Here is a 26,856-nt window from a genome sequence, read left to right as displayed (position 1 = left end):
TTCTACACACATAATAATTAATAGTTTAATATAGCAAATTCCAACTACATGCTCCCATGCTTGTTGGACTACACATGGATGTTTATATGTGTGTTTTTAAGACAATGTTCAGATGCTATTTATAGTAAATCAAGTTGTTAACTAAAAGGGTTTTATTAGTATTTTAATATTAAATATTAAAAACAAAATCTAAAATAATTCTAATATTTCTTACTATGTGGTATATATTGTGTAGTTTAGAAAAATGTAAATTTTAGTGATTCAAAAATACCTTGCTCAATAGGCACTAAAGAATGGAATCATACTGTTTAAATGAGTGGTGTTGATTTGTTACACTGTATTACACTTAATTTGTAATCTTGTCCTTAATTATACAATCTCTGCACTATCCATCTCACCTAAATTACACTAGCATAATATAATAAGCACTTGATGGGGAACCCATGGCACGCGTGCCACATGTGGCACTCAGAGCCCTTTCTGCAAGCATGCCAGCCGTTGCCCAAGCCCAACTCCATTGTGTGTGCTTGTGCGCCTCCCGCCAGTCAGATGGTCTTCGGATCTCTGCCATGCATGTGCAGGGGTGGGACACATGCAGAGGATGCCTGTACGCATGCAGTAGGGCACTCGCATTGCATTTTGGGAGTTTGCACACATCCATGCGTGTCCCCCCCATTTTGGACCTCAAAGGCCACCTGCACCAACCTGGAAGCCAAAATGGGGCACAGGCCCCCCTGAATGTGTGGGGATGTGCATACATTCCCGGGAGGAACGCGTGGGTTGTGGCACTCACATTGCATTTTGAGGGTTTGTTAGCGCACACATGCACATGCTTTGGGCACTCAGCACCAAACAGGTTAACCATCACTGGTATAGCAATTCCTGCTTCCAGGGTAATAATAATTGGCACCCAGCTTTTAATTCTGGTAACTTTCAGAACTATGAGATTTAGTTTCAGTACAGTTTATGTTCAGAAAAAGAAACCTCCCAGAAAGGATTCCAGTTTATACACCTTTATAAGATCATATGAACTTGGATGGCTTTTGTAGACTATCCATCAGTTTTCTTGGCATGGTGCTAAAGTGATTTGCCATTGCCTTCTGGAACAATATTTTACTTTCCTGTGTAACCAGTTATACTGGACTCCATGTTGGTCTTCCATGCAAGTACAAACAAACACCAAGTCTGTTTAACTTTTTAGAGAAGCTTAATTTAATTTTATTTCTTCTTCAAATTATGGATGAATGGAGTTCAGTTATCCTTCTTGCCTTTTAATTTTGTGTGTGTAATGGCTTACAGATGTAGAAAATTTCACACTAGTTCAGTAACAGTAGTTTGAACTTCAAAATTAGGTAGTTACATTTGTTTTCTTTAGTTGTAGTGATTATAGAATTTCAGAGATAGAATTCACTGTCTCGTGGCATAGGGGCTGCCGTAGTTTAAAAGGATCTTATTGGATTAGATTATCATGAAGATTAAAAATAAATAAATTGTTGCACCGAGAAAGTAGTGACGACCCCTTCTTACTGCCACTGACAATGTGAATTGGTGGAATTAACACACTTCTTTCAGGGTAAGGAAGTGCTACTCGGCTCATACAAGGTAACTTATTCCAATCCTGTTTATTAGTCAAGCATGAAAGAAAACATGGTAGTGGTTTTCAAATAATTTTAAAACTGCTATTAAGAATATTAAGAAATACTGTTTATCAGTGGAATATAAATATATAACAGATTATATATAATTATGTTACAGAATACTAGAATCAGTAATGGCCTTCCTTGCTCATTTCTTCCTAGTGAAGACAAACTTGAAATGATCGTCTGTACATGTTCAGTATAATACCAACCAGTGAGTTATTTTTTTGTAATTCTCTCTTAAGATGAGATTTCCTAAGTTAATTGTGCAATGTGAAACAATGTAAAACATTAGTTCATTCGAAATATAAAATATTACTTGACTTGAAAGTAAATATACATACCCATACATGTATATTGTAGTTCCACTCTTTAAAATAGTTTAATTCTTGAGTTGCACTTGATTTTGATTTGTTCTGTAAAAGTAGGTTTTTTTCTGATTTAAATATTTATTTTACAATTACCATTTGACATTTTTAATAAGTATAGATTTCATCCTTTCCTCATTATTTTTTTGTTTTTTCTTTATTCATAGGGTCTATTAGCATTGACAATTAATTTCCATTTTTGTGTTCTAGCTTCCGCTCTGTTAATAAAAGAAAATATTAACAAACACAAGTTGAATAAGTAACAGTTTCAGAATAAATGCCTGCAGGTTTTTTTTTCATTTTTTGGAGAAGGAGAATTTAGAATGGTCCCTTAGGTTTTGACAGATTTAATAAATCTACTTTGTCCCTTAACATCTTCCTCCCACCAATTAAAAATACAAAATAAATTCATAAAGATGATTCCATCTACTCTCTGCCTGATATAAGAAAGCCTTTCATAGGGGATATGGTTCTAATTCCTGTTGACTTTTGTAGGGAAAGGGATTTATGTGAAAATCTATGGAATAATATACTCTATAAACTTCCATTGTATATTATCTGAAACAAAAATATCTATCCTACTGGAAATTGATGAAAGGGAATTACATCCCCCTCCCTAGAAACAAAAAAACCTGTTACCATTTTCAAGTTCCAGACAAATCGAGGTTAGCTTGATTTAGGGCACTCACATTGCATTGATATCTATGGCATCTGAAGCACCATATCACAAGAATGCAGTAGTGATTTTAAATAAAGCATTTAATTCTCCAGCTAATTTGACTAAGTATATATCTGATCTATATCTAGTTTCCCAGGGGCAATTTAACACTGTGCTGGTGGTTCATGTTAACTTACAAGGCCTAAGTCTTTTTTATGTACTGAAATAAATCTATATTCTCTATTTTCAGTTAAGTCCAAACATACTTTATAGTTACATTCATTCCAACATTTCTCTCACCTTCCACAATTTTCTTCCCTACAAAGGTTTTCCACAAAGCTACTGTCACCTCAAGCCTCATTGGACTATATGATGTTTTTGTTTATTTTTAGCTACCATGCACATGGTTTTTTTACTTGTTTACATTTATCCCATTTGAAGAGAGATTACAGTAAATCTTCATTGTATCTTTTTGTTACTACAACTTTTAATTAGACTTGGTCATTCCTAAATTAAGATGGATTTTCGTATAGTTTAAAAAGTGCATGTTTTTTCCCCCAAAAATCTCACTGTTTATATTTTCCGGAGCGAGGGACAGGAGGATCCAGTAGAAGGTATTAACACGCCCAATTGGCCAAGAGACTGGGATGAAGCTGAAGCCACGCCTCTGTGCTCCACCCTTGACTCCCAGTTTCATCTCAGTCCGGCCAAAAAATGAGACCTATTTAATTTTTCTCCTCCAAAATTGATCTCTACTGAACCCTCCTTGCCTCTGCAGCCTCTGGAAAATTTCTCCCTGCTAAGGCCAGTAAGTACCTCTGTGTGGTTATCTTCCTAGCCACTAAGCAGGTTGTTTGGAATTGCTGGGGGCTGGGAAAGCTTGATCGGCATTGTGGTGGCCATTTTGGACTCCACTGAGCACATAGCGCCGGTCCTCGGGCCCGGGGCAATCAGGAGGCTTGCGGGTTCGGGCTTTCCAGCCCCACGACCTCCCGTCGCTCAAATACGCTGGCTGAAGTCTTCGGCACTGGATTTGAGCCGTAGCGGCTCTAGAGAGCTGGAAATGGTGCGAAGAGTCCCTTCGGAGGGCTTTTTTGGAACCGCACAGCTGCAGGAAGACACGTGGGCGTCCGGAGCCGAGGCAAGCCTCAGCAGCAGCCGCTACTCCACACCGTACTCGGTGTTGATATAGGGGCTGCCTGGATGGAGAGGAACAGCCTTCTTTTTGCCCTGGCTTATTCTCTCCATTTCCTGTGCAGCTGAAGAGGAAGATTTGGAGGCTTCGCAAGGAGGGTGAGTACTATTCCCACATGGCAAAGATAGTGGAGGAGGTGGGAAGGTCCCCTTCACCCCCATGTTCCCCTCGGGAGGGTCCTTCCAGGCAGCGCCCCACTGCCTCTGCCAGGGCTAAAAAGGCTGCTGTTGCCTCTCATCTCTCACGTGCCACCCAGAGGAATGAGCTTAGGAGGCACAAAGCCATCTCCAAGACCTTCTCTAGAGCAGAGAAGTTGAGGGCCGAGCAGGATAGGCCCAGCGCTTCTCCCTCTTGCTCTAGATCTCCATTGGGGAGGTAGGTTTCCTGCCCCCCCCCCCGGGCTCCCCGGATTCCCTAGGGACGTTTTTGAGGAACTTTTCTCCATCAGCACCCCTTTCCTTGGAAGACCAGGAAATGGATCTGGAGGATTCCTGTATTCATGAGGATTCCTCAGGGGATCAGGCCTTGCCTAGGCCTATTCTGGCTCCCCAGACTGAGGCAGCTCAGGATCCTGGGAATTCCTTCTGGGATTCCCTGGATGTGGATAATCTTCCCAGGGGGTCGCAGAGCCTTATTTAAAGGGCAATCTCCTCTGGCATTGCGGCGGGCTTCCAGCAGCAGGCAGCTAAAGCTCAGGTAGCGGATCAAAACAAGACTCCTTGGACTAGCTCCTCTCAGGCACGCCTACCTCCGCTCCAGTGAGCCGCCCCGTCCCCTTCTCTGGTTAGTGAAGGTTCAGTGTCAGGGGAGAAGGCCCAAAGGGATTCTGAGCTGTCTGAGGACGCCAAACCGGAACCTCCGGCCTTTACTGGCCTTCCCCCCCCCCCAAATTTATTCCGATCTTTCCTGAGCAAGGCACATGCTACTGCACAGATAGAAGAGAGGGAGAGGAGTAAGGAAGCAGCCAGAAATGGAGCTAAGGAGGAGGCTACAGAGGGGTCTGCAGCAAAGAAACCTCGGGGCCTGGTTTTCTCTGAGCCCAAGGCTATTAAGGACGAGATTCCTGCTCCTCACCTCTTCCTGAAAGTGGTGAAGAAACAATGAGAGAAGCCTGCAGTTTTCCCTAACCCTAGCAGTAATGATAGGCGTTTTTATAATATTAAGCGAGATTTTTCCCAAGTCTTGCAGCTGCCCACTGTGGATCCACCTGTGGTCGCGTTGGCGTCTCCTGCTTCTCCGGTAGCAAAGGATGTGACTGACAACCTAAAGGTGGATGACAGAAAGGCGGAGATGACGCTCAGGAAGACGTTCCAGTTTGCGGCCTGGGCCATCAAGACTGCGGCATCAGCTTCATTCTTCAATCGCACGGCTATTTTGTGGATGGAGAAGATCCAGGAGTGCATTCCCCCGGAAGATGTGCGGCTGCACCAGGACGTGAACAAGTTAGTGGCGGTGGCTCAGTTTTTGTCAGATGCCATGTTGAATGCCATGAAGTTTGCTTCCAGGGCTATGGTATTGTCCATCACCTCTTGTCGTCTTCTTTGGCTCCGGAGTTGGCAAGCAGACAGCAAGTCAAGGTGGCAGATGGCGTCGGCGAACTATATGGGGGCTCCCTGTTCGGACCTGCTCTTGACCCGCTCCTCGTGGAAGACAAGAATAAGAAAAAAGTCCTACCCACCTCGGCCTAGAAGGCAGAGCAAAAGCCCACTCCGTTCTACCGCAAGCTCTCCTACTGGCCTCAGGAACAGGAGGCTCAGCAGAGCAGGTACTCTTCCCCCAGGTCAGAGAGGCAGCCCGAGCCCCAGTTACAATAGGGACAGGCCTCAGTTTCAACAACAGAGTAAGCGTCCCTTTCGAGGGGGAGGTGGTCACCCTTACCGCCGGGGCAAATAGGTCGGGCCCGACCCCCACCCATTGGCGTTCACCTGGCTCTCTTCTCCGAGGCCTGGGTGAAAATTTCTACAGATGCCTGGGTACTCAGTACGGTCACCCATGGCCCTTGTTTAGAGTTCCTTTACATTCCTCCTAATTTTTTCTGCTTGTTTCCCCTGGCCAAATGCATAGAAAAACGCAGGCTGATGTGTCAGGCTATTAAACATCTGCTTGACATCGCAGATGTCCCCTCGGACCAGGTGGGTCAGGGTTCTATTCAAATCTGTTTCTTGTACCCTAATCTTCGGGGGGCTGGAGAACTATCATCGACTTGAAGCTGCTGAACCAGTATTTGGTTTACCGCAAATTCAAGATGGCCTCTCTTAAGTCCATTCTGGCAGGTATTCGGGAGGGGGATTACATGACTTCTATAGCTCTGATGGAGGCTTATCTCCATATCCCTATACTCTCGGATCACAGGCGCTTTCTCAGGTTCTCCTTCCTGGGGCGCCATTACCAATGTAGGACCCTACCATTTGGGTTGTCTTCTGCACCCAGGTCTTTCACCAAGGTGCTGGCGATAGTGGCGGCATACTTGAGGGAATTTCCCATTAGGTTGCACTGCTACCTGGATGAAGGCCTCGTCCTGGGGGTGTCCCTGGGCCAGGCAAAGGGGGCTCTTTTGCAAGTTATAGGCACACTACAAAGGTTAGGGTTTTTTGTTAACTTTGAAAAGAGTTCTCTTTCCCCATCCACTAGAATCCTCCACTTGGGGGCGGTTATAAATTCCCGTTCAGGAAAGGTTTTTCTCTTCCCGGACCGTAGGTCCAGTTTGGTTAAAATGGTTAAGCAGGTCCGCAGGGACCATTATGTTCCCATAGCCCTTCTCTCCAGCTTGTTTGTGAAAGTAATTTCCTGCATCGAAGTAGTGCCGTGGGCAAGACTGCATGCCAGGACTTTGCAGTGGCGACTCCTGCCGTTCCAGAGAGCCAGCACCAGCAGCTTGCCGGCCAGGGTCAAGGCCACCTCCCAAGTACTGATTTTCCTCAAGTGGTGGCTGTCCCCAACTTTGCTCCAGGGGTGCAACTTCAGGGACCAGGAGCGCCTCGTCCTCACCACGGACGCCAGCTTGTTCGGCTGGGGGGCGACCCTGGAGTCTCAGTTGGCCCAGGGTCGGTGGTCTTGGCAGGAGCTCCGACACAACATCAACTACTTGGAGCTCAGGGCCATCTACCTGGCTCTTCGACACTTTCGAGCCTCTGTCGAGGGTCATCACATCCTGGTTCTCACCGACAACGTGGCAGCCAAGGACAGATCAGTCGGCAGGGTGGCACACATTCCAAGGCACTGCACGCCGAGGCAACATCGCTGGGCAACTGGGCGGAGAGGCACTTGCGGTCGATCCGGCCAGAGCACATCACGGGGGTCGTCAACCATCAGGCCGACTGGTTGAGTCAGGAGACGGTGGACAACGGAGAATGGAACCTCTCCCAGGAGCTGTTTCAGAGTGTTTGCCAGAGGTTTGGACGACTGGTGGTGGCCCTCTTTGCCACTCCGACCAACACTCATTTCCCCCGGTTCTTTTCTTGGTTCCCAACTTGGGGAACAGCACTGCATTGGCCGTGGAGGGCCTGGTTTGCGGACTTCATGACTCTGTCAGTCTGGCCTCCATGGCGGATTCCAGAGGGAGAAATAGAGCTGTGCCAGGGGAAGTTAGTTCACCCATAGCCACACTGACTGCAACTAGCCGTGTGGAGATTGAACGGGAGCAACTGAGGGAAGGTCGCTACGGGTGATCAGGACCATAGAGGCCTCGCGCAGACAATGCACTACAAGGATCTATGACTCCACCTGGGCTTCCTTCATAGCTTGGTGTCAGGCCGCCCAGGTAGTGCCCACCAGGGTCTCGGTTCCACGGGTTGGATAAGGGGCTTTCCCTGGCCACCATGCGTAGGCAGCTTGCTATGCTTGCTACAGTTCTTCCTGGCGAGGGTCCTGTTTCTCTCACTCAATTACCCATTGTTAAGAGGTTTCTTAAGGAGGTATCCAACGTGCGACCCCCAGTGTTCCATAGGTTCCCCACATGGAACCTCCCTACTGTGTTGTGGGCTGTCATGGCCACGCCCTTTGAGCCGTTAAGGACAGTTAGCCTGAAGCTCCTAACACTTAAGGTGGTGTTTTTTAGTGGCTATCACATCGACTACACGAGTGTCAGAGTTGGGGGTGCTTTCCTCCAGGGAGGTTTGTGCGTGTTCCACAGCAACAGGGTTGTGTTACGGTTAGATCCAGTTTTTATGCCAAAGGCAAATTCTATTTTCCATTGTTCCCAGGAGGTTGTACTTCCGGACTTCTGTCCGGATCCGGTTAGAGAACATGAACAGCAGTGGCACCGCCTGGATGTTCGGTGGGCCCTGCGTATATACTTGAAGCGGACGGCTTCCTTCTGGAGGTCAGAGGCACTGTTTTTGTTTTTCCAACCTTCATCGCTGGATAAAAGGGTTACGTCTTCCACCATTAGTCGGTGGATCACTTAGCTATTGCCCTGGCATACGAGGCCCAGAAGTTGCCTGTGCAACATTCAACGAGGAGTGCTGCCACCTCGGCAGCTTGGGCCTCGCAGGCTCTGATAGTCAACATTTGCAGAGCAGCAACGTGGGCTTCATCATCGCTGTTCATTCGGCATTACAGGTTGGATGCGTTCGCATCGACTGATGTGGCGTTCGGGCATAGGGTGCTACAGCAGGTCATTGCAGATCAGTAGTTTTCCCGCCCATGGGACTTAGCTTTGGTAGGTCTCTCTACTGGAGCCTCCTGTCCCTCGCTTCAGAAAATGGTAGTTGGTCTTACCTGAACTCCTATTTTTGGGGCTGGGACAGGAAGCTCCAGTTCCCGTCCTAGGTTAGTTAATCTAGCTGGGGTGGGGGGAGTTCGCCTTTGTGCCTTGTTTTCAGGTCTCGGGGGAGCTCGCTTCGATGAAACTGAAAGTCAAGGGTGGAGCACAGAGGCGTGGCTTCAGCTTCATCCCAGTCTTGTGGCCAATTGGGCATGTTAATACCCTCCTGTTCCAGCACCAAAAATAGCAGTTCAGGTAAGACCAACTGCCATTCTATCATTACGAGGACTGTCATTTATTTATATTCCTTTTTGTTTAACTGGATGCTGTCCTGAAAGAGCACCTGTCCTCTTAAACCTGATCTCTAAGGTGACTTTGATGATAAAGTTATTACAAAATTACAGTTATTACAAAACTTTTGAAGGTTAACAGTGACTGTTTTTACAACAGACTAAATCACATTTTCATTTTGCTTACAGTGTTTTCTGCAGTCAAACCATTTATGAGATTGTGGTTAAGGAGCTGTGCCTTACCAAATTTATAACTAGGACTTCAATTCTTAACGTGTTTTACCCACGATATAGCAGGATGAAAATGAATAATAGGCTTTGCCAGTAGAGAGATAATGAAAAATGTTCATTAGGCTACAAGTCATTTTGCACAGAAAGTTTAAAAGTTTTTAATTGATAATGAAATCATAACATGCAATATACTGTATATTGTTGGATATATTTGCCAGAGTATGTTAATAATAAAATATTTAAATGAAGAATGCCCTGTTACAGATAGCAGGAATGCTTGCATAAATAACACAGTTTACAAATTATTTCCTGTGGCTGTTTAATGATCAAATGACTCAATACAGGATTATATTCCTTTAAAATAATATTTTAGCCATAATGTATGTTTTGAAGCAGATAACATTTCAATCCTTGGAAATATTTTATATATAGAATTTTTGGTGTAATATTAAAAAGGGCACTTTTTATGAATGTTTTTAGGTTCCTAGGATTAACTAATAATTTCTCACAATCCCATATGGGACTTCTTATAGATGCAGCTCGCATGATTGTGAATTAGTTTTTTACTTCAGCTTTTTTTAGTAATAGCTTTTAATACTGTTTTGATATTATTCTAGATTTTTATATGATGGGCCTTGATGGTTTTTATATGATGTTAGCCACCTGGTGTCACTGTAGCAAAATGGGCAGTGTTAAATATCCAAGTTTTTGTCTAGAATGACCTGCTTATGAGGTAGCATAAGCTATCAAGTGAGTGATGTCCCAGAGTCACTAAGGGAACTTCCCAGATCATTGGCCCAGCATCTTAACTGCTAAATCATCATTCCTGTTTCACATTGGCTCCCAATCTCCAGTACCATATATTAGAATATCTGCACTACAAGTGTAGAGGTGAATCTGTTTTATGGATCAAATTAAGTCCCCTACATAACCTGCTAGGCTGGATAATGCCAATTGCTAGCCTTTGAAAAGGGATGTGTTTTGCTTTAATATGTTCCGTAACATTTGTATTAATTTCTGGTTGAAAAAATAAACCTTTCTATGGGAAATCACATTTGCATTTCTTACAGAATTTTTTTCTCTCTGAAATTCTATAGGAACAGATGAAAGTGACAGAGGGGGTGCTATAAAAATCAGAGTTGATTATTACAGTATTGGCATGGTATTAGAATACATTGTCTTCCCAAGTCTAGCATTCTCACATCTCTCATCATTATTGTTTGTCTGGTAATGGTTGCTGGGAATTACAGGCCAAAAAACCGAAAGCTCAATTAGATCACTGAGGCCTTGTAAAGTCAGTAATAATCTTAACATCAGTCAGTTAAAATGACTTTTCTTTTCAGCTGTGAATATTCAGGCACATTAATGATCCATAAGGTCTTACAGTGTGGATACCATGTTTGATCTAATTGAATCTGGAGTTGTGTTTTATTACACAAATATCTGAAAATATTATTATTCAGCGCAACAAAAGGTGCAAGGGCCATTGTTTATTTCTGAATAGTTTGAACTTTGGTTTGCTTTGTTTATACTAACTCCAAATATTTTGTTAAAAGACACATAAATAAAATACATCCATAGTAACAGTTTAAATATTTGTATAAATATACAAAGCATGCCTAAGACAGAAGTCTATAAATCTGCAAAAGCAAAACAGTTGAGCTTCAACTGACATTGTGTGATTCAACATAATGGACTAGGACTATACTACTACATTTCCATTTTGAGAATCTTTTTTCTTTGATAAAGGAACCTATGGCTAAATTTATTTATATATATATCCCCCTCCCACCTCTCTTTCTCATGACAGTTTAACAGCAGATACGTTTATCTCCACAGATTTGAAAGAATACATCATGGGAGCTTTTCTAGACAAGCCAAAGATGGAGAAGCACAATGCCCAAGGGCAGGGCAATGGACTACGCTATGGGTTAAGTAGCATGCAAGGTTGGCGAGTTGAGATGGAGGATGCACATACATCTGTGATCGGCCTGCCCAATGGACTTGATGGATGGTCTTTTTTTGCTGTGTATGATGGACATGCTGGATCCCAAGTTGCCAAATACTGCTGTGAGCATTTATTAGATCACATCACATGCAATCATGATTTTAAAGGATGCGGTGCTTCACCATCTGTGGAAAGTGTAAAGACTGGAATCAGAACAGGTTTTCTGCAGATCGATGAACAAATGAGGCTACTCTCAGAAAAAAAACATGGTGCAGACAGAAGCGGGTCAACAGCCGTGGGAGTCTTGATTTCTCCCCATCACACTTACTTTATCAACTGTGGAGATTCTAGAGGTTTACTTTGTAGAAATACAAAGGTTTATTTCTTTACACAGGATCATAAACCAAATAATCCACTGGAGAAAGAACGTATACAAAATGCAGGTGGTTCAGTAATGATTCAGCGTGTGAATGGATCTCTGGCTGTATCTAGAGCACTTGGGGATTTTGATTACAAATGCGTTCATGGGAAAGGCCCCACAGAGCAGCTTGTCTCTCCAGAACCTGAAGTGTATGAAATTGAGAGATCAGAAGAAGAGGATCAGTTCATCATATTGGCTTGTGATGGTATCTGGGATGTTATGGGAAATGAAGAGCTGTGTGAATTTGTCAGATCAAGGCTTGAAGTCACTGATGATCTTGAAAGAGTTTGTAATGAGATAGTTGACACCTGCTTGTACAAGGTAGCCAGAAGTTCTATAGGAAATGCACTTTTATTACATTAGAGGTTTTTACATGGGGGTAAAAATCTATATATGCTATATATAATCTTGGAAAGAGTTCCTTTGTGGCACATGTGGAATTTAGAAAGGGGTACTTTGCCAACTAATAAATTGGCCTGGTTATTTTTATTCTACATTATTAAGACCATACAATGCCAATAATGTGTTTACTTAAAACTAAACTTACTTTGCTAACATATTGCTGAATTTGCATTGTATTTTGTATATTTTACAATGTAAAAAATGGATAGTTAATTTATTTGAAATTTGAAAATTACTTTTATTTTTAAAAAATGGTGCAAAGGTCTTGTTTGTATGATAGATCATAAGGAATTCTGAATCACTTCAGTTCATTTACTGTTGTTGTTTTTTTAATCTTAAGAGCCTTGGGAAGCTACAACTTTATACTAAGAATTGCTGGCGTGTGCAGCGATATTTAATTTCTATGTTGGGCTGAATTTCATTATTTGCTTTGTTTTTTCTAATTTTTTAAAAAATCATCTATGAGATATACCATGTTTTCCAGAAAATAAGACAGGGTCTTATTTTCTTTTTACCCACAAAATATGGCTTGGACCTTATTATGAGGGGAGGATTTATTGTTTAGGGGTTGCCAAGCAGCTGCTCTCTTGCGAGCGGGCTCCCAAAGAGCCGGGCACAGCCTCATGGTTGAATGGCTGTGTTGCACTGTCGCAGCAGCGCAACACAGCAGCCATGAAGTGACCACGCTCACAAGCAGCCCCCGGCAAACCCCCTTTCCAGCCGGGCACAGCACCATTCACTGACTTAGGGGTATCACCAAGTCGCGTGAGTGCCTGTTCGCCGCCGCCCGGCTCCCACGGTTTGGCACCTTCAAAATGCCAGTGAATGGCGCTCTGCATGGCTGGAGAGGGGGGTTATGCGAGTAGCTGTTCCCCTTTCACTCACACACTTCCCAGCCTCACAATGCCCAGGCCCAGCTCTCCCCGCAGAACCAGGGTACCTCCGCCGCTGCCACCGCATACCTTTATCTGCGGCTTCCAAACCGAGTCTTCCGACACTGGCTGCTCTGGGCATACGCTCTATGGTTTTGGGCCAGCTGCCAGCAGAGTGTACAACCATAGAGCATACGCCCAGAGCGGCCACTGCCGGGAGACTCGGTTTGGAAGCCACAGAAAAAGCCATGCGGCGCCGGCGAAGGTATCTTCCTCTGCAGAGAGAACTGGGCCAGGGCATCATGAGGCTGGGAGGCGCGTGAGAGAGAGCGGAACAGCTGCTTGCATAACCCCCCTCTCCAGCCGTGCAGAGTGCCATTCACTGGCATTTCGAAGGTGCCAAGCCGCGGGAGCTGAGCAGCGGCGAACAGGCGCTCCCGCGGCTTGGCGATACCCATAGATCAGTGAATGGCACTGTACCCGGCTGGAAAGAGGGTTTGCCAGGTGGCTGCTCATGAGTGTGGTTGCTTCATGGCTTCTCAGCCATTTAACCATGAGGCTGTGCCCGGCTCTTTGGGAGCCAGCTCGCAAGAGAGCAGCCGTCTGGCAACCGCCCTCTTCAGCTGGGCACAGAGCCTCGCACCAACCTAGCGGTATCCCAAAGGTGCCAAGCAACACAATCACCTTTGCCTCCCCCCAAGTTCCTGCGGCTTGGCACCTTCTGGATACCACTAGGTTGGTGAGCGGCGCTCTGCCTGGCCGGAGGTGGGGGTTGTACAGGGGGCTTATTTGCAGGGGAGGGCTTATATTTTTGCCCATCAGAAAAATGTGGCATGGCCTTATTATCAGGACATGCCATAATTTTGGGGAAACATGGTATGGAGAATTTGAGTGAAATATTAACTTAATAATTAGAAAGATCCTGGTTTAAATTTCATCCAGAGAAAAGAATTGATCTTAAATCAGGCTTCTTCTAATTATTAAGCTAGTTAGAAACAAGTAAATAAATTACTTTGATAATCATCAGAGACAATTTATGTCTTAAGTTTAAAAAATAAGATAGGTATATCTATATTCTAACTATAAATTAGGTTGAAATGAATTTTTATGTGAAATCAAATATCATAGAACAGTGTTCTCTTTCATATCTTAAACTATCCTTTTCTGTCATGCTATAAATATGAAGATACAATTGATAGACTTACAAATAGTGTGCTTAGAAATGTTTTAAAAAATTTGAAACTATTTCTTCCTTCCCTTTTCAGGGTAGCCGAGACAACATGAGTGTGATACTGATCTGTTTTCCAAATGCACCAAAGGTATTACCGGACGCAGTGAAGAGAGAGACAGAGCTGGACAAGTTCCTGGAAAGCAGAGTAGAAGGTGGATCTTTAAGAAAAAAATAAGTAATTTAATTTTAAACAAAACCTGAACAGCCAAGTTTTAAATATTTGTTTGTTTTTTCAATTAAATCCTTACGTGCTGTGGGATATTTATGACACATATCACTTAAAGGTACTTTTGTTGCCTTTTGTTACATGTGTATATCCTATTAAAATATGGGTCCTTGACTGTTCTGTTTACAATAGAGGAAAACACATATACAACATTTTTGTTAGAACCATTATCAGCAATAAATTTAGGTTCCAAACAATTTCTAATTGATATTAAAAGAGCATTTAGCTATCAACAGTATTAAATTTAACAGAATACTCATTAAATATATGTATCAGTATCTGTTACAAATGTGTGATAATTACAAGACAGCATAATCATAGTCTTGTAACTTGATATTAATACAATTTTGTACAATGGAATTCAAAAACTATTTTGATTTAAATCTTATTTTGGTTTAAATCATGCATTAAAAGATGCATGCCAATCTCTTATATAGCACCTTTTATATGTGCAGTGCAATCCTGTGCTTTTATACATGGATGTTAAGTATGTTCAGAAGTAAGCTTTTATTCAAATTACTAGTTGTAAAGAATACTAACATGGACAAATATGCATTTCTTTTAAAAAAACGAACATAGTGTGAAATTAGATTAAGTCAGAATTCATCATACCTCTGAAATAGATGTACTGACCAAATTTTATTACATTCAATTTATATGAATGTAAATTGAAGGTGATTTAATTATACCTTAAGACCATGGAATTATGAGTTTGAATAGTGGGAAATTTTGTCCGCTTTATTGACCTTTGAGTTAAACATTTCATACCTTTTTTATGTTATAAAAGCTAACTGTCAGTTATAAGCCTATCTACTAATGTTTGAGATCTTAAAATTCTCTTAGTGAAGTACCAACAAGTCAGTGTGTGCTACAGTGGCTAGGAGACTAAGGTAGAAATCAGGAAACTTCTGGTTCCTGTCTCATCTTTACAATTAGCTCATTAGATGGCTCAGTCAAAACACACTTCGTTGACTCTCTCCCTTCCATATTCAAGAGGGGAACATAACACTGATATATCTGATATAAAAATTACATTAAGATAATGTTTATGAAGTGTTTTAAAACCCTGAAAGCACAATGTGATAGTATTAAACCTAATATTAAAAGCACATGAATGTAACACTGGAGGAAATTCAGATAGTGATTGCTAATACTGCATTTTTTTTCTACAGAATCACAGTCTGTGCTTATATGATATATTGCAAGCATAGTAAGTGAATGTAATTAATAAGAGTGGAAAGAAGTATTATGTAATGACAACCTAGTGAAGCTGTGTCTTATGATAAAGTCTATATATTATCTGGATAATAGCAATAGCACTTTGACTTATATACCGCTTCACAGTGCTTTACAGCCCTCTCTAAGCAGTTTACAGTGTCAGCATATTGCCCCCATCAGTCTGGGTCCTCATTTTACTCACCTCGGAAGGATGGTAGGCTAAGTCAACCTTGAGCCAGTGAGATTTGAACTTGTGGCAGTCAGCAGAAGTAGCCTACAGTACTGCATTCTAACCACTGCGCCACAACAACCAGACATTGGGCAGTTTTCTTTATCTTGAGATAAAATTATGTTCAATGTCTGCAATCCAAAAGGTCCCCATCCTTCCAAGTGAAGACCTTATTTTTCCTAAAAGAAAATTGCTTCTAAGTTTAGTATTGATTTTGACATGCAAATACTTCAAACAACAGGATTAGTTATGACTCAGTAAACTGTTTTGGTATACGTTTGGGTGAACTTTATTTGCTTTGCCCTTCATCTGTCACAGGAGCTCATCACGTTTTTGTGGCCCCCTTGATTTCGATAGAACACATTTCAACAAACCCTGAGTTATATCATATATTTTCTTCCTTCCTTCCTTCCTTCCTTCCTTCCTTCCTTCCTTCCTTCCTCCCTCCCTCCCTCCCTCCCTCCCTCCCTCCCTCCGTCTGTCCGTCTCTCTCTCTCTAACACACACCAAAAAGACAACATAAGCATTTTGCATTGTTTTGAAGTTTTCTGTTTAGTCTTCCACAGAGCATCCAATTACTCTTTGAATTTGCTTTGAGTTCAAAAGTAATTTGATGGATTTCAAAAGGGATAACTGTGCCAAAGAAAACTGTTTGTAAATTACAGGCAGTATTGCCTGGTTTCTAACTTCAGGACTCTTGAAGAACAATTGAGATTATAATTGTTTTTGAACTGGGAATGGTTAAAATTTGAAATATGTATTAAACCGGGGTATTGGCCCCTCTTGGTCTATTGAAAAATAATTATTCTGGTTAATAGCTATGTTCTCTTTTGCACAATTCTTGGGAATATAAAACTGTTTGGTACAAGAAATGATACAGCTGCTGACTCATCCAGTTATATGCTTAATATACTATTTCTATTAAGATGCCAGAAAAGGCGAACATTAAAATTTAAAATCACCACATTTAACACACACACACACACACACGTGTGTGTGTGTGTGTTTAATTGAAATAAAATTGAAGCTTTTAACATTTAATAAGAGGAAAATGAACAATAAAATTAGATGTAGTCTTTTTTTCAGGATGGTCAAACTTCAAAAAAAGTCAACTTTAGGATTCATATTTATTTTTTGAAAAGCTGCTTTGTTGACTGAGTTACACTACTATAATATATTATAAATTATGCCTTTATCTGTGTTCTGATCATTTATATTTATTTTGAATACATTTAATTATAGTTATGTAACAGTATTTATGACACTCAAACTTTAATACTAAGTGTGGTTCCTTAAAATTGTATTTCAAAATGTTCTTCTGATATGCTAGATACTAGGACTAGCCTAATAAAATTAAGTCCCTCAAATACAGTTGAGATTGCAGACCTCAAGGAGATTTTCTTAGAGCAAATTTTCAGTTTAGTGGGATTCTCACGTGTAATATTTCAGGGGTTACACTGGAAAATTTCACTATTTAAACATGTGTTTGTTTCATAGATAGTTATTGACAAGTATGCTGTAATACCCATCTTCAGTAAAACACGTATATTTATATAGAGAGATTTCCTCTTACTGAGAAAATGGTATAAGATTTCTGGATACCAGAAAGTTCTTGTTCTCTCACATTTGTAAAGATAAAGTATTTCCCAAACCTTTTTTAAAAAGTACAATGCCCATTTAATTACGGTACTGTAAATTGCTTTTCTAAGCTCCACCTGTCCTTCAGTGATCTTTTTGTGCTACATTTGAGAAAGTATTTTAAGTTAACAAAAAGCAGCTGCAAGATACTATAAAACCAAGGCCAATAAATTGGTTACATTTATGCCATAAATTATTTGTGACTGTTCATATTTCTATTTAGTTCAAATGTATTTTAATGGAGAATGTATTTCAAATGTACTACAGTTTTAGGTTCTGAAACTCTGTAGTTTAGGTAAATTGAAATCCCTTTATTTTTGTACAAAAGATAACATAGCTTTAGAATGGTGTAGCCAATACCAGATGTTCACAATTCACAATAAAATACTTTATAAAACAATTTTGAAATCTTTGTTCTTTATTTTGTGTTCAGTAGCAGACATTTTTGCTTTAAAAAGTTGGTGAAATTAAAATTCTGGCCCTACAGTTTCACCTTTAAAATATACAAGTAGTCCTTGATTTCCGACCATAATTGAGCCCAAAATTTATGTTGCTAAACAAGTTAAGTGAGTTTTGCCTCATTTTATGATCTTTCTTGCCACAGTTATTAAGTTAATCACTGCAGTTGTGCAAGTTAGTAACACGGTTGTAAATTGAATCCAGCTTCCCCATTGACTTTGCTTGTCAGAAGGTCACAAAAGATGATCACATGGCCCCGGAACCATCATAAAAATATTCTAATTGCCAAGCAGCAGACTTTTGATCACATGGCCATGGGGCTGCTGCAGTGATCATAAGTATGTAGGACTGTTATGTCAATTTTCAGTGCCATTATAACTTTATAAAGTCACTAAACAAATGGTTGTAAGTTGAGGACTATCTGTACTCACTCTCATTTGTCTCACAGTACATCCAGGATCCAAGAAACTGTAATTAGTTACCCTCACCCCCACCTCCAAAAAAGTAGTTTCCTATGCCACAACAATTGACTTTTAAAACTTAGTGTCGAGATCAGTTGTTCTTTGAGAGAGGAAGTCCAGTGATTTCATTGCATTAGCATAAATCCTTTGAATGTAGCTTTATAATCAGCTCTTCAACTCCTGGCCATTGTGAAATATTGCTATTTTAGGATTGTCGAGAATTATTGTAAAGTTATATAACTACTTAAATTTTCTAGTATGCTTCCTGTTGTTGGTATGTATTAGCCTACAGATGGGGCTAGAATATTTTTAAAAAGTTACTGTCATATACTTCAGAATTATTTCATCAATTGTGTTCTTGTTTTTAAATTTCATTTTTTTTTATATAGATCAAAATTATGAAATTATTTCTTATTTTATTTTGAGTGGAATGTTGACATATATCTGTTTGGGAAACTATGGACCATAAGAACTTAATATACTATTGGTTGGTTAAATATGTTGATTTAAAGCTATTCCACAATTACCAATAAAAACCCATTTGATGTTATTGATTATCCATAGTTACACGCAAAATCATATGCACCCCTGGACTGATTGCATGTCTCTGTGACTTTATTAAATATAATATGTTTTGAAGAAATTGGAATGTACATGTACTATTTATGTACAGTTGTTTACAGTTTCAAAATAAGAAAACCGTTATGATGGCAGATATAGAGATTTGGACACCCAACTGATTCACTTCTGGATTTCTTTATTATAAAATTGTTAGTAAGACCCATAAAGGTGATTGACTCATTCCATTGGACATTTTAACTTTTCAAAAGATATAAATACTTTTCTCTCTACTTTTAATATATGTGCATTTGAAAATAAAAACAGTTTACTTTAAAAAAAATAGAATAAGGTTGCAACCTTAAAAAAAAATCCTCTAAATCAGTGTTTCTCATATTTGGCAACTTTTAAGATGTTAAAATGGCTGCCAACAGAATTCTGAGAGTTGAAGTCCATCCTGAAGCCAAGTTCAAAAAACACTATTCTAACTGTTTCTAGCTAGCAATTTCAACTGTCAGAAACATGGTTAATAAATAAAGTTACATGGAACATTTCAAGTGAAAGCAAGATCCGAAAAACCAAAACAAATCTTTCTTAGAGCAGCTTCAAAACTAGTTAAGAACCAATAAAACAGAATCAACAGACCTTGCAAACAAATGCTGAAAAGTGAAGCTGTCATTTGAATAATTTTCCACAGGTCCACTGAACAGTGTTGCTAATACAATTATGATCTGCATGGGAGAGTTGCCAGGTGAAAACATTTTATTTGCATGCATCACATAAGTTGCAGTTCAAAGTATGCAAAAGATCAGTGTGAAATGTTTTTAAGCAAAGTGCTCTGGATTGATTAAACAAAAACAGTTAACAGTTTTTTTTTGGGGGGGGGAAGTATTTGCTGGGGGAAAAACACCTTGCTATCCATTAAGCACAGCAGTGACTTATGTTTTTAAGTTGAATGGATATAGGTAGTACAGGAAATACTATGCAAATGAAAGCAACAATGGGTTTAAGTAAAAAGCAAAACATTATAGAAGAAAATGTCCCAATTAGTCAACAAATTGAAGCTGAAAAGAGATTGGATATGTCAACATCAGCGATCCAAGATAATCCTCTAAATCAACCTTGACAATACTTACAGGAAAGAATGTTAAAGATTTTGGTATAGACTTCACAGTCCCCAGACTTGAATATTATTGAAAATTTTGAGGGAGATTTCAAAGATGCAGTGTGCGCTAAGAAACTGAGGAATTTATTAAAAATTTTCAAGGAAGAGTGGGAAGAAATAGCAGAAACAAAAATATGCTAATTACAACAAATGTTTAGAAGCAGTTATTTTTGCCAAAGGGGATGTAACAAAGTACTGATGGAAATGGTGTCCAAACTTCTTCTCTTACTACTTACTTTTTCTTATTTTATAAACAATTGAACATGAATATTGCATACACATTGTTATTTGCAGAAATGTTTCATGCAATTATATCACAAATCAAAGTAAATATTCACAAATAAAAATTGTAATCTTTTTAATGGTTTGTACAGGCAGTCCTTAACTTATGATTGTAATTGAGCCTGGAACTATGGTTGTACATTGATTGAAGCATAATATGACTGGACCCAATTTTTTTAGCACTTTTGCAGTGGTTATTAAATGCATCTATTTTCCCCATGAGCGTTTTTTTTTAATCAGAAACCAGAAATAAATGCCAGAAACCAGCAAAAGATGTAGCAGTTGCAGTCATGTGGAAATGTATTATAAAGAAGAGGTGATTGCCAAGCACTCAAAATGTGTTCATGGAATGTCTGTGAGGCCATTGTAATTTTGAAAATGTGTTATAAGTAGCTGTGGAGTGGCCCATCATAATTGGATAGTTATTAAGTGACCAATTGTAAGTCAAGGACTACCCACAGATCTGCATATCTATGAGAAAGAGAGCATGTGTGTGTGGTATCCAGTTAAGGAATCTCTAATAGGTAATCTCAGAAATACCTTGAACTGTATCTTAGAGGACTAGCTACCATGTAATAGAAACATTACTGGTAAAAATTATTTTTAAAATTATTTTTTATAATTTTTCTTGATTTTCTGAATATTGAAGCAGAAGAGCAGAAATTATTTTAGATTAGTTATTGATATTCTGAAAAAAGATATCTATGAAATGTGCAGCTTTGATTATTCACCGACAGTAGATTGAAAGTGTTATAGGTCTTAGAGTTCAAATATTGTTTAAACTGTATTGTTTAATTGTTGTAATTAAACAGTTTCTTGGTAGTTACTGTATTTTTCAGAGTATAAGACGCACCTTTTTTCCTCAAAAAAAAAAAAAAAGCCTGAAAATCTGGGTGCATCTTATACATTGAATACAGAATTTTTTTGCCTCCCGAAGCCCTGCCCCTTTCACCAAAATGGCTGTGCAAACCCTTATGGAAGCTTTCAGACAGCTCCTGGGGGATGGGGAAGGCAGACATGAGCAAAAAATGGGCAGTTTTTTCTGTTTTTTCCCCAGCCCCCAGCAGCACTCTATAAGCCTCCATAAGGCCATGCATGCAATTTTTTTTGGCAAAAAAACAGGGCCATTTTTGTGAAAAAGGGCCATTTTTTTGCTCTTTTTTGCCCCAGAAGCACTCTACAAGCCCCCCCCCCATGTTTTTTATTTGAAAAAAAAACAGGCCTGTTTTTGCGAAAATCTGGTCGTTTTGGGAGGTTTGCAGAATGCAAATTTTTTTTTTCTTTTGGAAAGCTTTTTAGTTAGAGTGATGGATGAAAATTACATTGATCAAGTGCTGTGCCAGCAGAAACAAGTCTTGGGTTGTCAGCAATTTTCTTCTCCATCACATGGATAAATACACCTGGAAACATCTACCTACCTACTCTCTCCTACCTACCTACTGTATTTCTCTCTCTCTCTCTCTCCCTCTACCTACCTACCTACCTACTCACTCACTCTCCCTACCTACCTACTGTATTTCTTTCTCTCTCCCTCTCTATCCCTCTATCTACCTACCTCCTTTTTTAAAAAAAATGCCTCTTCAAAACCTTGGTGCGTCTTATACTCCGAAAAACACGGTAGTACATTTTATATAACGAGCATAGGAATTTGAGTTTGGTGTAACTTCCATTATTTTATAATTCTTTTTTTCAAAGTTAGCATGCACTGAACTGTATGATTTTTTAAAAATTTTAGTTTATTAAAATAAAGACTATAGTTTATAAAACACTCTCCAATCATTGTGGAATTTGAACGTTATTGATTAAAAATGCTAATTGAACGTATCAGTAAAGAAGTGATCTCTTCTGGTAATTCCAATCATTAACATGTCAGTATTCAGGGGTGCTAGAATACTGATATTTTTATGTAATTATTTAATAAATACATTACAAACTTCTATCTATTTTTGAATGAAAGATAAACAGAATCAGGGATATTATGAAAAGGTAGAGTATCTGTGAGCTGCAGTTCTGCTCAAATTTCCTAGGGCAAAATCATTAAAAAGGCAAAACTTTTGAAAGTTTTGAATTGTCTTTGATTAAACTAAATGTTGCAATGTTTTCTAATTGTGATTGAACTGAATTTACAAGAAGATAACTTCTGATTCCCAGAGATCATAAAGAAGCAGGGTGAAGGAGTACCAGACTTAGTCCACGTCATGCGTACATTGCAAACCGAGAGCATCCCAAATCTTCCACCTGGGGGTGAATTGGCAAGCAAGTAAGTTTGCACCAGTGTAAATATGCTTTTGAGTTTAAACAAGGTATATATATTTCATAAAATCTGCCTTAAGGGTGATAAAATATTTTCAATAACATCCATCTATAATCACAATCTCTTTCAAATGTTAACACAAATGATGAAAGAGGCGAAACTAATATAAATTGCAAAATGCTTTGTGCTCAAAATGCATCCTTTTCACTTATGTATATTAAAGAAAAAAATGTATATATATATTTTAAAAATGCATCCTTTTGAGTTTGAAATTAGCATGAAACAATCATTTTGAGTATGAAGCCAGAGCATTTCAAGTATTTTGGGTGTATTTTAAACTTGAAGCAATATATTTCCAATTTGAGGCAGGCTTCTTTCATCTTCCCAAAGCTCAAAATGACCTTTCTCTCTCTTTTTTTTTTTTTTGAACTTGAAATGGGGTTTTGACATTGAAATAGTTTATGTTGTTTTAAAAGGGATTGAATTCAGATCATTATAAATTTGCTGCTCCTGCTCAGTTGCATACTAAATGCTAAAAATAAAAGACATCAGTATCAGCTAATTAAGTGATATTAATTTATAAATGGTCTTATTTCAAATAAAAGGAATTAATGGCGTCCAATATTTTATTGTCTAGGGAATATAACTTTAAAAGAGATAATACATTCAGCTGTGTGTGAAATTTACATCAAAATGTGGTATGAAGTTAAAATATTGTCAACTAGACAATTAGTAGAACCTTTGGCATTATATGACCTGATGGTTATATGTTCATTTCCGAGTTCAGCTAGTGTGTTGCACGAAGATAATTCAATGTCTTTCTTAATTAAGCTATTGTTGGTCCTGCCGTTATTTTAAGTTACCAAATAGCTCCACAGTTACTTTTTTTCTTTGTTTGTTTTTAAGGTCATGTTCTTATTTTATTTTAATACTCTGGAATTTTTGATGCCACTTTGAATTCCATTTGGCTCAAATATTATGTGTGATTTGTTAATAAAACTAGTCATATTGGTAATGATAATGATGTTTCTATTTTAAAACTTTAAAAAATCATGTTTGACTACTAGGAATTACTGTCCTTTAAAATTTGTTTTATTTTGGTTTTTCTTTACCTGATTTAGACGGAGTGTGATTGAAGCCATTTATAACAGACTGAATCCTTATCGGAATGATGAAGCTGTGAGTATTGGCACCACCTAGCAGTTTTCCCTTATTAATTCTGACTGAAAAATTACTTTATTATTCAGTCATTAATTTTACTTTGTTAGTATAAATTGTATTCACTAAAATATTCTTTTCACAATGTTTAAGCTTAATAAAGTACTAAACTGAAATATCTTGGAAGATTTTATTGCTTTTAAGTTAAATGACCAGCTATAATTCACTGACAGAAAACATACTGTGCTTTGGAGTTAGTTATTTAAGGGTGATGTTTGCTCTCAATAACTTTTATCTTGTGTTTTGTTAAATTTATAATTTGTCCCAGAGTAGAGAAAAGAAAATCAAAATCCTAAAATTATGGACATATCTACCACCCTTTTCAGTCTGGATTATCCAGAAATTGCTGTAATTTTGGGCGCTCCAGACTTTAAAGGGTTTGTTCTCTTTTCTTAAAGGACTCTGCAACAACTGATGATATGTGGTAAAATGCCATCTAAGCTGTGGAATTAGCACCAATTCTCCTAATGGAAAAACTTACCCAACCAACAATGATCCTTCTTAGCATCCATTTCATACATGCTTGAAGGGAAGTGATGTTGGTATTAGTGAATACATCAGAAAACAGCAGTTCAACACTTATCCCAGGAATAATCTTGTTTTTGTGTGTGAAGCAAACTTCTGTAAAAGTGATACTGAAACTATGATGCTGTAAATTGGACTCCAAGCAATTTTATGTTGTATGATTTTGTTTTGTAAAGTGCAGTTGTGGTTGTCCAGAATGCTTATTTCATAATGAGCTGTTTTACATCGTAAATGAAAGGCTTGGTTTGTTGTTTAACGCAACAGTACTCTAGCTCTTTCTATTTGTTTTTGTGATTCTGGATTGCTGGGAGTAGCAACCTAGCCAGCAAAATACTCAGGAGGTGCATGAAAATTTTGTAAAGGAAATTTGATATAAAAGCAGATTATTGTAACTGTAATATGGAAAATAACTGGAACACAGTTAATTTTCCTTCAGACTTTAATTGTTTTTTTATCTTAAAATTATGGCAGATCTAAAAGTCCCACTGAAATGTGTGAAAGATTTCAGCAAAAGAAGAAAAAGTTCACCAACTTTACGAGAATGGCTATTAAATAGATCATGGGAGCTAAACACTTTTGTGAATTGCACCTTTTTTTAGAGAAAACTTTTACCTTCAATTAAGTATCAATTATGTTAAGAGATGGTATCTTTCTATATTTAGTAGGAGCATGCACCATTTTATTAGCCTGATTGGCTGGATTGGCTGCTGTTCCAAGTAAAAATTCTTTTAATTCCATTTTATCAATAAAGCTTGATTTAACAAGAAATTTAACAAGAAATGTGTAACTCTTTCTCTTTCCTTTTGTCTTCTGAAATGTTCATAAATAAAGTGTCATGTTGATAAATATTTTTATTAAACAGTTGCCCATTTATGAAATGGGAAGAACTCTTGACTGTGCCCGAGGCACAAATGGAGTTTATTTTCTAATTAGTGGGCATAATATGCTTTGAGAAACAGAATGATCTTGTTACCTGAGTTTTATTTCAAGATTTTAGTTTGATAGCATTCTATGAGCATAGTGTATACTTGCTTCTTAACGAAAACTAATTTGTCAGAGAGCCTGACAATTTTATTTTGACTGAACGGTAGGTGTGATTTGAAGTGCATAGATTCAGAATATTTAATTGTTGAGTTTAATTTGCTTTTAAAAAAAATGAAATAATAAAACTAATTTGACTTGAATTTTCCTCTACTGAAAACAAGATAACTTGATTATGTGTTTGCAGAACTACTGTTTTACGCACCTTGTATTTTCTTTTTGTTTTTTTCAGTTGAGGATATTGCATGATCATTATGTATTTCTTTAAACTTTCAGCCAACTGATGCCCCTCCAAAGGAAAATCAACAAAATATATAAATAGATAGTAACAATGTAGCTAGTGTTTTTTAAAAGGTGTAAAACATACCTTTTTATAGGAAGCAATGTACAACTCACGTTTATATCCCTCCTTCCCTAATTTTCAGATATACATTTGTTTGTATATAGAGCCTTAAAACTATTGCAGTTAGGAAATGTTGAAAAAGTAATGTCTAAGGATTGTTATTATTATAATCACAAATATTTTATTTCTCTTGTTTGGTTGTTTAATATCACTGTATTCAGTTTCTATTCCTTTGAAGCATGAATGAAGAAAACATAAGCACTATTTGTATTTATAAATTTAGAGCAGCTTAGGTAAAGCAGCAGTCCCTCATCTACCTACATTAAATGCTTAAAATACAGTTTTGTTGAGTTCAGGCAATAAAATTGTTAAGTATAACCATATACACCTAATTAAGAGGCTATATTTGAAGTACTAATCAATTAACAAGAATGGGTTGGTTTTAGAGTTAGAAACAAAACTCAGATCATTATTTTTTGTGTATATTGAAGTATACACATATGTTAAAGGTGGCAAAAACTCAGATCAGAAACAAGTTTTTAAAATTCTCAAATGGAAAGCCATATGATTAATATTATTAATTGTAATAATAGCACATGTTTAAAAATTTGGTGTTGATGCAACGTCTTAAAAGAAAGATGAGAACAGTTAATCTGCTATTGTTTACCATCGTTCATAAAAGTATGAATTGACAGAAAAGAGGTACAGCAGTTGTACATTGGCCTAACTACGCTTGGCTCTTTAATGGGGTCAAGGCACTGTGTTACTAGACTTTATTATTACACAGCAATTTTACGTATTAAAGTGAAATTAAATTCATATAATCCATGGATTACAAATTTTAGTAAGGTTATTCTTGTTCACCAAACTGCAAAAAATAAAAACGTGTGTGTGGTTTTTTTTTTTCATTTTTGCAACTTTTTTAAATGCTAGAAATGTCTGAACACCTCAGGGGTAGTCCAGCATAGTTTAAAGAATTGTGTGCTACAGTATTTATTTCCCTAGCCAGAGGTGAAAGAGTGGATGCCTGTCTGCTGATGAAATAAAATAAAACAATGGTCCCAACTTTTGCCTTTTCTTTCTATGCATCTTGTTCTCTATATAGTATTTTTCACAGCATTAAATTTCTGGTATAGTTTAAATGGAGACTTTTGAGAACCGATAAATTTAAGGTAATTTAAGACAATTCTGTGTTAAGTAGCCTTAAACAATGATACTCCCATCATTCCTTATTTTGGGGGAGGAGGGCGTATTTGAATTTGTTTTACAAAAGTCATAAAT

General features: G+C 38.4%; 1 protein-coding gene across 5 annotated transcripts in view; it reads left to right on the top strand.

Annotated features, from left to right (window-relative positions):
• PPM1A (protein phosphatase, Mg2+/Mn2+ dependent 1A) overlaps positions 1-26,640 on the top strand; it is a 32,985-nt gene extending 6,345 nt beyond the window's left edge. Inside the window, exons 2-6 of one of the 5 annotated variants that reach the window (XR_015698337.1) lie at positions 10,924-11,774; positions 13,993-14,110; positions 15,357-15,394; positions 22,346-22,454; positions 23,570-23,586. Coding sequence is in view for 4 of the 5 variants with exons in the window: in XM_087727595.1 (XP_087583721.1) it covers positions 10,941-11,774; positions 13,993-14,110; positions 22,346-22,454; positions 23,570-23,627; positions 23,993-24,040 (1,167 nt within the window). In the remaining variant the exon portion in view is untranslated. Of the gene's footprint in view, positions 1-10,923; positions 11,775-13,992; positions 14,134-15,356; positions 15,395-22,345; positions 22,455-23,569; positions 23,628-23,992 lie in introns of those variants that run through there. The other 4 variants (XM_087727595.1, XM_087727609.1, XM_087727602.1 and 1 more) reach the window with 4 other exon arrangements.
• Positions 26,641-26,856: the final 216 nt, after the last annotated feature.

Source organism: Thamnophis sirtalis, unplaced genomic scaffold (genome assembly GCF_051295495.1).
Source record: "Thamnophis sirtalis isolate CommonGarterSnake01/CBP01778 unplaced genomic scaffold, rThaSir2_p1.2 scaffold_1, whole genome shotgun sequence".
In the NCBI taxonomy this organism is placed as follows: Eukaryota; Metazoa; Chordata; class Lepidosauria; order Squamata; family Natricidae; genus Thamnophis; species Thamnophis sirtalis.
This window is presented reverse-complemented; position numbering and strand designations above follow the sequence as displayed.